The sequence below is a fragment of the Vipera berus genome (assembly GCF_964194415.1).
Source record: "Vipera berus genome assembly, chromosome: 1".
Taxonomy (NCBI): domain Eukaryota; kingdom Metazoa; phylum Chordata; class Lepidosauria; order Squamata; family Viperidae; genus Vipera; species Vipera berus.
The window spans coordinates 103,412,016-103,425,581 of NC_138202.1; the positions used below are offsets into that span (position 1 = coordinate 103,412,016).

A 13,566-nucleotide genomic window follows, 5' to 3' on the forward strand; every position below is an offset into this window, starting at 1 on the left:
GTGCTAAGGATGCCCAAGTGTCATCACTGTTTAATGAATTACAGTGGCCACCAATTGTTTATTGAGTGCAATTCATAGTGCTGATAATTTACTGTGAAGATCTTCCTTGCATAATGAATGGCTGTATACTTAAGCAATGGCTTGTTTTTGTATATTTGTGTCTGCCCAGTGAGGTTATGAAGAGTGGGTATGCTTTGGGTCTCATCAACCAATATCATACAGTATGCGAGATTCAAGAAGTGTATTGCTTGGTAATTGCACTTGCCTTGTGGAATGATATTCCCATGGAGATTTGTATTATCCTACCTTAATTTTACTTTTTGGATGATTCTCAAGTTCCTCTGTCTTTTGGTTATAGAGAAACATGATTTCTAATCTTGGGGAAACCTTATACGCATACAGTGGACTTCCCATTACAGTTACTATCTCTATTGCATGCACTGCAAGAGGAGGAAATTATGCTAATGATCCCCTTGTGCTTTTAATCAAATCATGGTGTGAAAAAATATAAATTTATAATGACAATTGTTGAAGGAAAACTCTCCCACATTCTAATCAATTGCACTCTGTTTTGCACTGCAGCTGAAAAAAATAGAAATTTGTAAAACTTCTCTTATAGCAAGATATGAGAGTGTCCTCAACTTATACCCATTTGTTTAGTGACCGTTCAAGGAACAAAGGCACTGAAAAAATGACTTATGATCATTTTTCACACTTAATGACCGTTGCAGCATACTAGCGGTTACATGATCAAAATCCAGATGCTTGGCAACTGGCATTATTTATGACTGCTGCGGTGTCCTAGATCATGTGATCACCTTTTGCAACTTTCTGACAAGTAAAGTCAGATTCACTTAACCATGTTACTAACTTAATAACTGTAGTGATTCACTTAATAAATGTGGGAAGAAAAATCGGGCAAAACGCATTTAACAGCTGTATTGCTTAGTAATAAAAATTTTGGGCTGAATTGTAGTCATAAGTCAAGGACTTCCTGTATAACACTTTTCCCTCCAAAAACAATCACCACATAGGAAACACATATGTTCATGTTTCAACTAACTTCTCTGTTAATATTCATGATACATGCTGTTTTGTAGGTATGCACACGTAACAAAATATATCCAAATATATTTCAGTACACCTGTTTGCAACAGATGTACACACCCTCCCCCGAAATACAATGTTTGTTTTAGAAAAGCTCAGACTTTAGAGTCTTTCTCTCCATATACAGCTGTGCCTTGTATTGTTTCTTTTGGCATTACAACTTGGCTCACGAATCAACTTTGTTGTCAAAAAGAAGAAGAAGCAAAGCCAGAATTTTGAAATGTCCAGTGCCAATATCCTCAATGCCCTAAGGGAGGAAATTGTTGCTTTCCCCCAAATTGTCACTCATTTGTAGTGCTGTATAGCTCAAAAGGAAATAGTTCCTGGGTATGTTCTTCAATAAAAGACCTCTGTATTCTTTTATATAAAGTTACTTCAAAATAATGTTGCTAGTTGGACTAACATTGTGAATCTTTTACGACAGGACAGGAAAAGAGTGTATGGAGAACAAAGGACCAAGTCACCATGGGCTGGTTTGTCAGCATTCTTTCCACACACAAAAAAAGTCTTTTGTCTTTTTCTGTCTCATGATATCTTTCCTCCTTTGCTCTCTTGTTCGCTCTCCTAACTGTCATAGCAACTCTCCTAAATATTTATCTGTGACAGATACTGGCTACAAGAGACATTCTTCCCTCTGTATTTTATGAAACACTGTCACAGAAGTAAAGGGTGCTTTGTCATCCATGTACTTTCTGCTACTTACACCTCATCAGAGGAGGGTGTTAAACAAGGTTACCTCACAATTTTAGCTTTTTCTGGTGGCTGCCACAATTGATTGGTTTGCATAAAACTCAGAGGTTGTTTCACACACTTCCCCCTCCCCTCTTTTCCTTTTTTTTCCTGATAGGTCAGAAACCTGTTTTGCTTTTCAAGGGGAAAATCTTTTGTTTTTCTTTTCCAAGTTGAAGGCTGTTCACATTCTCACCGCAGCTGTGCCTTTTGTTACTTGAATATGGCACTTTTCATTGTTCTGCTTGCAAATTCAAGTTTACTCATAAACTGAGCAGGAAATAGGACTAACCTGAACTGGTTCTTTCCCCGTTCCTCACAATGAACCAATGTTAAATGATACCAGCTTTCTGGCCATCTGACCATGTGCCATTTCTTTTTTATTTCCCATTGTAAAGTTTTGATATATAGGAGACTTTATTTTCAAATGGAAAATAAAAGTATTTTTTCTTTCTTGCTGGGCAACAGAACTGCAAAAGCTAAATAACGCTCTGAGTACGTCAGCAGTGTCTGGTGGGAATAGTGAAGAGTACATGGCAACTGGAAAAGAGCTTCTAAATTGGCTTAGCTGTCCTGCCAATAAAAGCATTTTATTGCCACAAAAATAAGATTCATGAAAATAATATAGATTTATCTCCTAGTACATATATGAAATTGGAAGTACCTTCCTTTTTTAAAAAAAAAAATTGGTCTCAGAATCTTGGTTAGCAAGAGACATATGATATAAATATGATATAAAATAGAGCAAGCCCTATGTAAAGGAGCATGTAATACATATTGGCATTAATGGGGATTCCTATTTGCTATGTAAGAATTATTCATTTAAATCTTTTTTATGTTTTTGTGAAATTCATTCAACTGTCTTAAAATTACATTTTAGTATACAGTTTTTCAGATTTAGGTATCACTGTAAAAGAAAATATTCAGAAGCCTAGCTTCAAAGGATCCAAATAGACTCGACAGCTCTGACAGAAGTTTTCTTAATTTGGACAGTCATATCAGTGAACATATCAGAGATCTATAATAATGAAGCCTTGACAGAGTAGAGCCTAAGTTCTCCTGTCCCATGTCAGACCCTCAAATGTCCCATGGTAATGACTTCTCAGTTCTGACACAGAAGTGAAGCCAACTGGACACAATAAAAACACCTTTATACAGCCACAGTTGCCATGTCAGATTCATTGGACTGAGTGGAATTCCTCAACTTCTGGGTAATTCCAAAATGTTACTCAAAATCATTATTTAGTAAGTACAGAACCATTATATATTACACAATGTACTTGCTAGCATAATTAATAATATATTGAATAAACTGTGTCTGTTCATAAGATGTCTTCCAAGATATCTACATAATAATATTGAATAAAAAAATGAGTGGTATGATCTTTCTGATAATTCTGTGTTTTATATGCACTTTAATATCTATCTTTCCTCGACAGCTACTAACAACTTCTCAAAGTTTGGGGCATGGGTTTATTTATAATTTATATACTACTTTTATTATTTTTACAAATAACTCAAAGTGGTGAACATATCCAACACATCTTCCTCCTATTTTCCCCACTACAATAACTTTGTGAGGTAAGTTGGGCTGAGAGAGTGATTGACTCAAGGTCACTCAACTGGCTTTCATGGCTAAGATGGGACTTGAACTTACAGTCTCTTGCTTTCTAGCCTGGTGCCTTAACCACTAGATCAAACTGGCTCTCTTCTCAAAGTTCAGTATGTCTTCATGTCTTTTACAGAGTAATTATTTGTATTTTTTTTACAAATAATATTTTACCCAGAACTATTTATGAAGTCAGAAAAGGCAATATTGTGAAATGTTACTCCCTCCTTCAAAAGCAAAGGGATTCATTCTTAAACTGGTGTGAATTGGAACTATTTAAATTTCTAGATATAGGATGTTGTGTTGGTCTTGCTAAAATGAATTACAATATGGTATCTGCCTGTCTCCGTAGAGAAGCTGACCCATAGCAATTGAACTGTATTTCAATACAACTTCTTCTTCTGCATTTGAAGAGAATGCACTATAAAAAATGTTCTCCAATGAAATGGAATGTCCATACGCTCAGTAGTAATGGCCAGAACATAATCTTCCTATCTTTTCATATGTCATAAGTGAAGGATAAGAGAAAAGAAAAGAATAAATCAAGAGAAACCCCAATTTATGTTTTACTTTATCAGTAAGTACTGATAAGTTTGAACCTTTTTTCTCCTCAGGAATATTTTGCCATGTCAAAACAACAACAAAAAGAATGAATTGAGAATATTTCTGTATTGTTCTCTGGATCATTATTTTATTATTCGGTAAACTTTAATAACAGTAAGAGTTTTAAAAATTAAAATTAGGTATTTCTATTGACATAGAAATTTATCCCAAAATATGATTGACATGGTCATTTCCAATAGAGCTGTCAAGCAATTAAAGGCTTTTAGTTGATTAATGGCAATGTCTTTAACTGATCAATCAAATAACTAATTTAAATATACACTATGGTGCAGAGTCTTTAATTACTGAAATCAATGGGAAGGTTTCCACTGATATAAACAGAACTGGAGCTATAAACCAGTGGAAGTAACATTTTCACAAAAAAGTCATGTACATCCAATCAATTAGTTATCAACATTCTTATATTTCATCTGAAGATTAAAACTTCATTGTAATTAATTTTGCAGTCAATTAATGGATTGGATAGTTCACCTCATAGTTTTCTCTTCCTCATTACTATAATTAAAACGTATGTTTAAAGGTGGAGTAAGCTCCATTCAGATGACCTTACTAATTCTAGCAGTTGAACCAATTACATAGAAAGGTGGTTGGCTCCTTTTACCAAATGTACTGAAGTAAAAGTTGCGACCTATCTGAGATGCTTCAATCTGGCCTTCTGCCCAAAGTAGGGAGTTGGATTCAGTTAACTCAAAGGGCCCTCCCAACCTTGGAATGCTATGAAATGTTGACTTCCACAGCAAAGTGGTCTCTGGCTATATAATTCAACTCAATATTATTATTTCTTTACATCTATTCACATGTAGAACAGTAGATGAAGACAACCTCCCAACATAGCTGTAGGTGACAGATGACTATATTCCCCGTATCTTAAACAAAATGACCTTCTCACAGTACATGTTCATCCACTGTATCTAGAGCACAATAAGAAAAAAGGAACTTACAGACATGAATGTTATTTGCTTATAAAACCTGATTATATCACTCTACTCAATAGCAATTTTAAGTCTATATGGATCAGCAGAGGTAACATATGAATTGAACCTAGGATAGCTTGATAAGAACAGTTGCAGTAGCCTCCAAGTAATAAACCAGTAAGTGCATACTGTATGATACCATTTTAAAATCAGGCTTTATGCTTGCCTACAACACAGAAATCTATGCTTCAAATGCAGACAGAGGGCATTAGCTGCAGTTTAATTTAAGATATTCATCTTTAAAGTGATGAAAGATAACAGAGCTGATCCGTTCAATCCATTTGTTTCAATAACTCACCCTCTGCATCTTCTGGCCTTGTAAGATCAATGACTCCTGGACCTAGCTTTCCATCTTCACAGGGCTTCCCCGATAGATGTGGGCCTAAATTCTCAAAGCGTGTTCTTTCCTGCCCAAAAAAAAAGGACAATGTTCAGCTTTTTTTTTAAAAAAAAGTGTTCACATATGTTTAATTTCCAGTGCTTCCTTGACCTCTGCTTCTGAATGCATCTTGCCAAATACAAGCTTAGGTATTTTGTACCACAGTTTATTGTCTAACACCGTCGTTGACATGGATGCATACATCACAAACAAAAGAGAAATAGAGTAGTTTAACTACAGCCGTCACTTTAGATTCTACAATAAATTCAAATTCTACCTTGAATCCAGTGATATGGTTCCAGATAATGGAGGTTTGCAAGAACTAAGAAAAGACGCTGGGTAACATATACTGTAGTAACATAAAAGGAAGACCAAATAAAAGGTATTATATAGAACAGTGGGCTTAATAATCTCATCAAAGGTTCTTGCACTGTTAGGAGCCCTTCTGCGGGGAGGGAGCCCTTATTTTTGGAAGACATCTTTATCGGAGGTATCATGACACATACTATTAAGGGTGGAGCTTTGATTGCATGTTGTTATTCATTATGTTGACTTCTTTGTGCACGCCCCCCAGCAGACACCCCTGTAACATTGGATTCATCCCTCTAAATTTAAAAATTCTACTTGAAGGAAAAAAGAAACAACTATTGCCAGATAATGAAAGTACAGCTTTCAACAACCCATTCAGTTCAAATGAGTGCAGGATAGGGAAGTATTATTCTGATTTAGACAGGATTAAAACTGTAATTTCAGATATCACTGCCAAGCAACAGTGAATAATTGACCTTTCCTAAATGACTATTTTCAGAAATAGTTAAGTTCAGGACTTGGAGAGGACTTTCTATTAAAACCTGCTACTAATTCAGTGCAAAAAAAAATTAACAGCCACACAATCAACATCCTAGTCCTAGGGATCTGAATTTGCAGAAGCACCCTTGAGAAATGCAAGCATGAATTTTATGCAAGAGGATTTCAAAGACAAGTATTTCAAAAAAGGAATACTAGATGACAGAAATAGTACTATTATTTTGCCTAGGAATTTGAGCTAAACCTCAATGGGATTTAAAAAAAAAGCTATGAGTAAAAAGATGAGTGTTTCCTCCTTGAAAAACATAAAATTTGAGTGCTGAAAACATATATGGTAAAACTGCACCACTAAAAACAATAATCAATATATAGATTGATGTCAACCAGGGTTTCCTCATACCAGAGAGCAAAAATCCAGCAATCATGTGGCAACATTATATTTTGTCACTTTTTGCAATGCTTATATATTATGCAAAAACACAGTAGGGTTTTCTTATGCCTTTGAGGTACTTCTCAAACCTGAACATGGCATTGTGTTTGAATGTCATATCATCATAGACATGAAATATCAGTTTTGGGTTTTGTTTACTAGATATATTTGTTAAACCTCACATGTTACCCAGCAAAACAGTGCTGATTGCTCTTCTCTCTGTTGTTTGAGGAGCTAATATTGCATTGAGCATCTTAGATACTGGAAAGAAAATAAGTTTTTCATAGGCACAAAAAGCAGCTAAGCATGATGTTGCTGTTAAAAAGCCAAGAACACACTTAGCTTCCAGAACAACAGAGTCATTAATACTGCCAATCCTCTTGCCTGCTACTTTTCCCACAACAACAAAAACCCTGTGAGATTTGTTGGGTTGAAGGATCGTGACTGGCCTAAAGTCCTCAGCTGGCTTTCATGGATAAGGCAATACTAGAACTCACAGTCTTATGGTTTCTAGCTTTGCACCTTAACTGGTGTACTTATTCTCTCTCTCTCTCTCTCTCTCTCTCTCTCTCTCTCTCTCTCTCTCTCTCTCTCTCTCTCTCTCTCTCTCTCTCTCTCTCTCTCTCTCTCTCTCTCTCTCTCTCTCTCTCTCTCTCTCTCTCTCCCCCTCTCCCTCTCAGATTTTGTTGGATCACATCAAAGTCAAAAGCAACTAGATACTACAAGCAAAGAGCAACTTCTTAATTGGTCTCATATGTGAATACAAAGCCATCATGCTAATTTAAAAGCCATCATGCTCATTTTAAGATGCTGGCCTTCCAGCATCTAATAATATGCTGCAACTGAGCCATAAACTGAACTTCATAAAACATCCTGCTGTCCTACACTGGCCACAACAGCACCTAATTTGTAAGTATGCAGCCCTCTGTTTGTGTGGAACATCAATGGTGGTTTATCAGTAGTAAAAAAGGGCATGATGCATCATGCAGAGTTGCTCACACCTCATCCTGACAAGGGTTACCTGAATCTATGTATGTTCCAAGGAAAGCAAATGCTGGCTGTCCCATCTCTCTTTTTCAGCACTCATAACTAACCACAGTCTCACCAAGCCTGCCAAAATGTGTGATCCTTTCACACATGGAGCATCCCATGGCTTCTACTCTCCTCAGCCAAAGCAGAATCCCTGCATTGTAATATGCATATTCCATTTCAAAGTATAAATCAGATTATTGACCAGCAAAGCAATAATGGCTGTCAAATACTCCCTTAAAAGTTCCACCTCTCTTCTCTCTCCATCAGTTTTCCAGAGATCTTTCTATTTTGGGGGGGAACACTGTATCATTTCAGGACCACTGAAGCCTTTTTTATATCTTCCTGGAAGAAAGGAAGATAACTATCCTTTATCTGTTTCAAAAAAAAGAAAAGAAAGAAAGAAAGAAAGAAAGAAAGAAAGAAAGAAAGAAAGAAAGAAAGAAAGAAAGAGAAAGAAAGAAAGAAAGAAAGAAAGAAAGAAAGAAAGAAAGAAAGAAAGAAAGAAAGAAAGAAAGAAAGAAAGAAAGGGGAATGGGCGATAAATTCCCAGGATATCAGAACAGCCTTATTTTCTGTTTCTCTGCCTATTTCTATATTTCTGCAAGAGCTCAGCCAGGAGTTCCTCATTTTAAAACTCTATTTTCTTTTTTGTTTTCTTTCTTTTCTTTTCTTTTTTTTTTTAGAATGGGGCAGTACAATACTAAACACCTTGCCTCTCAATAAATGTTGGCATTTTCGGGGATGAATTGCATTTGCATTACTTTCAGTTTGACTCCTTAGTGGACTGACCAGGTGGCTTTATTAGCCTGGCATGGATGAGTTTTTGACAATCTGGGAGCAGAAGGTTTTCTAATCAGAAAGCCCAGAGCAACTGACATGCAACCCTGGCAAAAGCTGCTTGATCAGGTGTCCCAACTTACTGTTGCTTATTCCTCAGGGACTTTGGAAACCCTATGCATGCTCAATAACACATAAATGCAATCTCCTTTTTGCCATCCCCTCTATCTATCTATTCTCCTAGTTTACACCCAAGAGTCTTAGACCTGTCCTACTTACTAAGACAGGAATCTTTCCACAAAATACCCTAACAAGGTACCTGAGTTTTTCCTGGTAAAAGAACTTCAGTTTGATTAAAATGAAGAAAAAGGGGGGAAAATGCATTCTACTTTAAAGAAATCAACAGAACCTTCTCCGTATCATAGTATGCATATTTGAAATATCTTTCTAGTCATTCATTCTCTTTGATTCGCTCCAGAAAATATTCTGCATTAAAAAAGAAAGTTTCTGAAAGAATATCAATATTTTGACATTCAGAAAGGAAAGGAAAAATTACATGATAAAGCATAGAACTGTAAGAAAGAGAAACTTGCATGATAATAACTAAAAGAATCAGGGTGTATTTATAATTCTTTAATAATCATCAATGTGGCATTTTTGAAGGGGAAATTACTACAATAATTCTCTGTATTTTTATTTCTGTCGATGTCAGTATTCATTTTTCCACTTAAAAACAATAGCAGCTATTTTCTAGCTTTTCTATTTTATAGAAAAGAAATTAAAAAAAAATATTTCAATATTACTATTAGTGGTATGTACAAATATATGTAAATTTCTGAGGCAAGACAATTTAGGTAAATAATAGCATTTTAAACTGAGCTAAATTAAGCAAATTATTTTAAATGAACACAACCAGCAGATTATCCATCTACATATCAAATATATCCTAGAAAAGAAGGTAGTTATCATACTGTCCACATGGATTCTACTTTCTTATTTTCTAAGTATGAAAGGCCATAAAAATGAATATATAAAAGTAAAGTAAAATGTCATGGGTTATATAAAGATACACATGGATAAATATGACATGGCTTCCAGCTTAGTGTGTTTCACAAGAGTCATATTTCGTGCCCATGTGCATTCTATGGACTTATTTTTAGTTATTTTTATATTTATATATTTATATTTATTAAACTTATATACCGCCCTTCTCCTGTAGGACCCAGGGCGGTTCACAAGGCAACATTACAATACAAAAATTAATAGCAATTAAAATAGATTAAATTTTCCTTGATTAAAATCTAAAACCCCTATATCTCTGATTAAAAACCCAATTACAATAAGTTAAAAAAAATAAAAAATCCTCAGTCCTGGGCGGAAAGCTCAAAGAGCCAGGTCTTCAGGTCCCGGTGGAAAAAACAAAAATCAGGGACAGAACCTAAGCTCTACGGGTAACTGGTTCCAGAGGGCAGGTGGGCCCACAGAGAAGGCCCTCCCCCTGGGTGTTGCCCGCCTGAGAAGGCCCTCCCTGTGGGAGCGCACAGGACGAAGGAAACTTGATGCCGGCAGCAGGTGTTCCCTCAGATATCCCGGACCCAAGCCATTTAGGGCTTTATAGGTCATCACCAGCACCTTGAATCTCACCTGGAGGGCAACCGTAAGCCAATGCAGCTCACGGAGCAGAGGTGTTATATGGGAGTATCGGGAGGCCCCCATCACAACTCTCGCGGCTGCATTCTGCACCAGTTGAAGCCTCCAAGTGGTCCTCAAGGGCAGCCCCATGTAGAGAGCATTGCAGTAGTCTAACCGGGAGGTCACGAACGCATGAGTGACCGTGCGCAAGGCATCTCGGTCCAGATAGGGCCGCAACTGGAGCACCAGGCGAACCTGGGCAAAAGCCCCCCTGGTCACGGCTCCTATATGATCTTCAAGGCTGAGCCACGAATCCAGGAGGACACCCAAGTTGCGAGCCCTATCGACGGGGGGTAACACCTCACCCCCTATCATTAAAGATGGAATAGAATGGTTCACTCAAAGCTCTGAGCATGTTCTCTGAGTGAAAAAAAAACACGTTCTATGAATCCTCTATAGAATACAGGGCTCATAGAACTGAATTCAACCTAGAATGGGATTACTTGGAAACTAAGAGAACTAAAGCTTGTAGGGTTCACAATCTCTTTCAAATTATAAGCAAGATTCTGAAGTGAAGGGTCCTTGGTACTCTCTGAGCTGGATTGTTTTCTTGTAGACGTTTCATTACACAAACTAGGTAGACTGCTAGACTGATGATGTTACCTAGCATGGCTAATGACACTTCTGCAAGAAAACAAGCAAGCTCAGAGAACACCAAGGACCCCTCATATAAACCCTGAACTGCAAACATTCTCCTTGAATAAGAGTCTGAAGTTCTCTGAAAAGCAGGAACTGTTATTTCTGAAGTGGACTGATAGCTAATTTGTTTTTTTTAAGAACAGAATTTTCATTTTCCATTCAGTGACACGATTAGGCACTTATTATGCATTATCAGGCACAAGCACGTAGGCAGTATAAAACCTATGGGAGGGAAAATTTTGCTTTGCTGTGTTCTAGAACTCTCGGTTAAGTGCTTTGAAATGATGATATATGGGCTAGGTGTTGCATCGTAAAAAAAGATATTTAAATTATAAAGCCCCCCTTAGTGAGCATTGATAAATGATAAATGTTCCAGACTACAAAGCTGTGCCATCCATCATATTCACAGATTATCACAGTCAATGATGGAGCAACCTCAGTAATGACAAATGGACAGATTATTATCCCCCTGATTTTCAGCCACCAAATAACTCAACTCCTCTAACATTTTTCCCCCGCTTTGCATTTCATTAGTGACTTTATCTATACTTCTGTGCTGGGAATGATCAATGTGGTCCTCTGAGATAGAGCAGAAGAAGACTGGGAACTAAGGAAGCAACTAAGGAAGCAAAATCCACTGGAGTAAGGGAGGAAAACTGCTAATATCTTCAGAACAAATATAAAATTGTGATCTTGGGGAAGAAAAATAATGATAACAGTTAAGTATACCATAATGGTGTTTTTTTCTGTATTTAGGTAAAAGCTGAATTTTTGATGTGCACGGTATATTGTCATAAAATTTTATATACCACTATTTGCATGCTATACTATGTTTTATACAGTTACTGATTATTCTATAATAATGCGAGTGCCAGCAGTAGAATTGCTCCAAAATTTAAGTGTTATTTATTCATTGCCACATAACAATGCTTTTTGACATAAGAAGTATTCTGTTTATAAATGTAACTTTACAACCGCTGCGTCCAGGCTCCATGGTAAATTAATGACATTTTTATTATTTTATAGTGTCATTAAAGTTTTACTGATGACTCTATCAAAAAGGAGTCATAAAGACCATAAAATAAACTGATACACTTCGATCAGGGGAGCAGGAATTCATGCCATATAGTTGTACTAAATGGCCTACCGTAAATGACATTTATACCATCTTTAAGCACGTGAGAACACTTGCACAAGTTCAACAAAACTGTTTCAGTAATTCAGTCAATTGTGTATTTAAATAACAGTTTACTTGCCAGCAAGCAAAGACTGTGTGTATGTGTGTTTTAAACCCTGTGAAACATGACTGATTGCAACCAGCTCTTGAAAAACAATATAAGAAATGTAATAACACACCAGGCAACCCTCCCGTTTAGATTACCATGACTAATCACACTATAACCATTGCCAAATTATTTCAACATGTGTTTTTTTTCCTTTCCACATCTGACATATATGCAAAGGCTAAAGTGGAAAATGGCATACATGTGAATCATTGTGTGAAAGACCTTTCTTCTTCCCCATAATCTTTACAAACAAATACATTTTGCTGAAGTAGGCATAGTTGGACAATGATGTAATCCCCTTTATTTCAAGACTCTAGCCTAGTAGTTACCAACATTTATTTAAACAACCAGTTTTGAGACTCCTTAATAATGCAGGTCATATACAGAAGCCACAAAGTAAATGCCTTTGGGAATGTTATGCACACTGTGGACAATATTCTAGTTGCAAAATGTGCCAAAAATTCCAACATGTTGTCTTTATACACATGGACACACATAAAGACGCAACAGATTAAAGCTAAATTATTCTACATTATGCATTTAAAAACACATTTGAAGTTTGGTTTCTTCCTTGTACTTCTGTTCAAGCCCAGAGAGAATAAACAAACATAAAAAGGTCAGGTTCAAAAAAAATACTGAAGGAGGAATTTCTAGAAAAGGCAGCATTTAACAGCCTTAAGACAATTTACTCATACTGGTTGTTTTACTCTCTCTGTGTCTCACTCTTTACTACTTACAATATGAACATAAATTCTTCTGTTTTTAAAATCTTAAACAGTTGTATATAATTACAGTAATACTTGATATATCTAATAATAATACTTTAAGCCACAGTTTACCTCAGAGCTTGATAGTCATTGCCATGTATCATAAAGGGCACTTGAATTGGCCAAATAAGGTCAATACATGTTCTATTAAAAGAAAGCAGGATATAAACAGAATGAATAAATTAATCAAAATTATCTGTAGCCTATGATCATCTTCCTTACTGTTATAAAATGGAATAAATTCCACTACAGCCAGCACAAACTGAAATTCTGATAGTTCAAACTTTGTCATTTAAAAATAATTTTGCAAAGTCCAAATTTTGTTGTTGTTATCGTTGTCATTGTTGTTGTTTGTTGTTGTTGATATTATTATTATTGATCATCGCACAGTCAGCCAGATGTTCAGACTGGATTTGGCATTTTTGTCTACCTATCGAGTCCTTACCAAGGACTTGGGATAGGTCGATGTGGATGTTTGATGGTATTATAGATATCGTCGCAGGATGGAAGCAGTTCCTAGTAAGGCCACCTTTTGCAATTGACTAATGGAGAATTTATCAATGCCAATGGTGTTCAAGTGGTGCTCCAGTTGTTTTGGGATTGCACCCAAGGCACCTATTACTATTGGTAATACCCTTCCTTGCCTTTGTCACAGTCCTTCTATTTCTATTTGTAGATCTTTGTATTTTGTTATCTTCTCCAGTTCTTTCTCAC

At 36.3% G+C, this 13,566-nt stretch overlaps 1 protein-coding gene across 2 annotated transcripts in view; it reads right to left on the minus strand.

Moving 5' to 3' along the window:
- The window catches only part of SOX6 (SRY-box transcription factor 6), a 326,300-nt gene that overhangs the window by 25,713 nt on the left and 287,021 nt on the right, over nt 1-13,566 (minus strand). For both annotated transcript variants that reach the window (XM_081345836.1, XM_081345835.1), the window contains one exon: nt 5,342-5,450. In XM_081345836.1, coding sequence (XP_081201962.1) covers nt 5,342-5,450 — 109 coding nt within the window. The remainder of the gene's footprint in view (nt 1-5,341; nt 5,451-13,566) is intronic.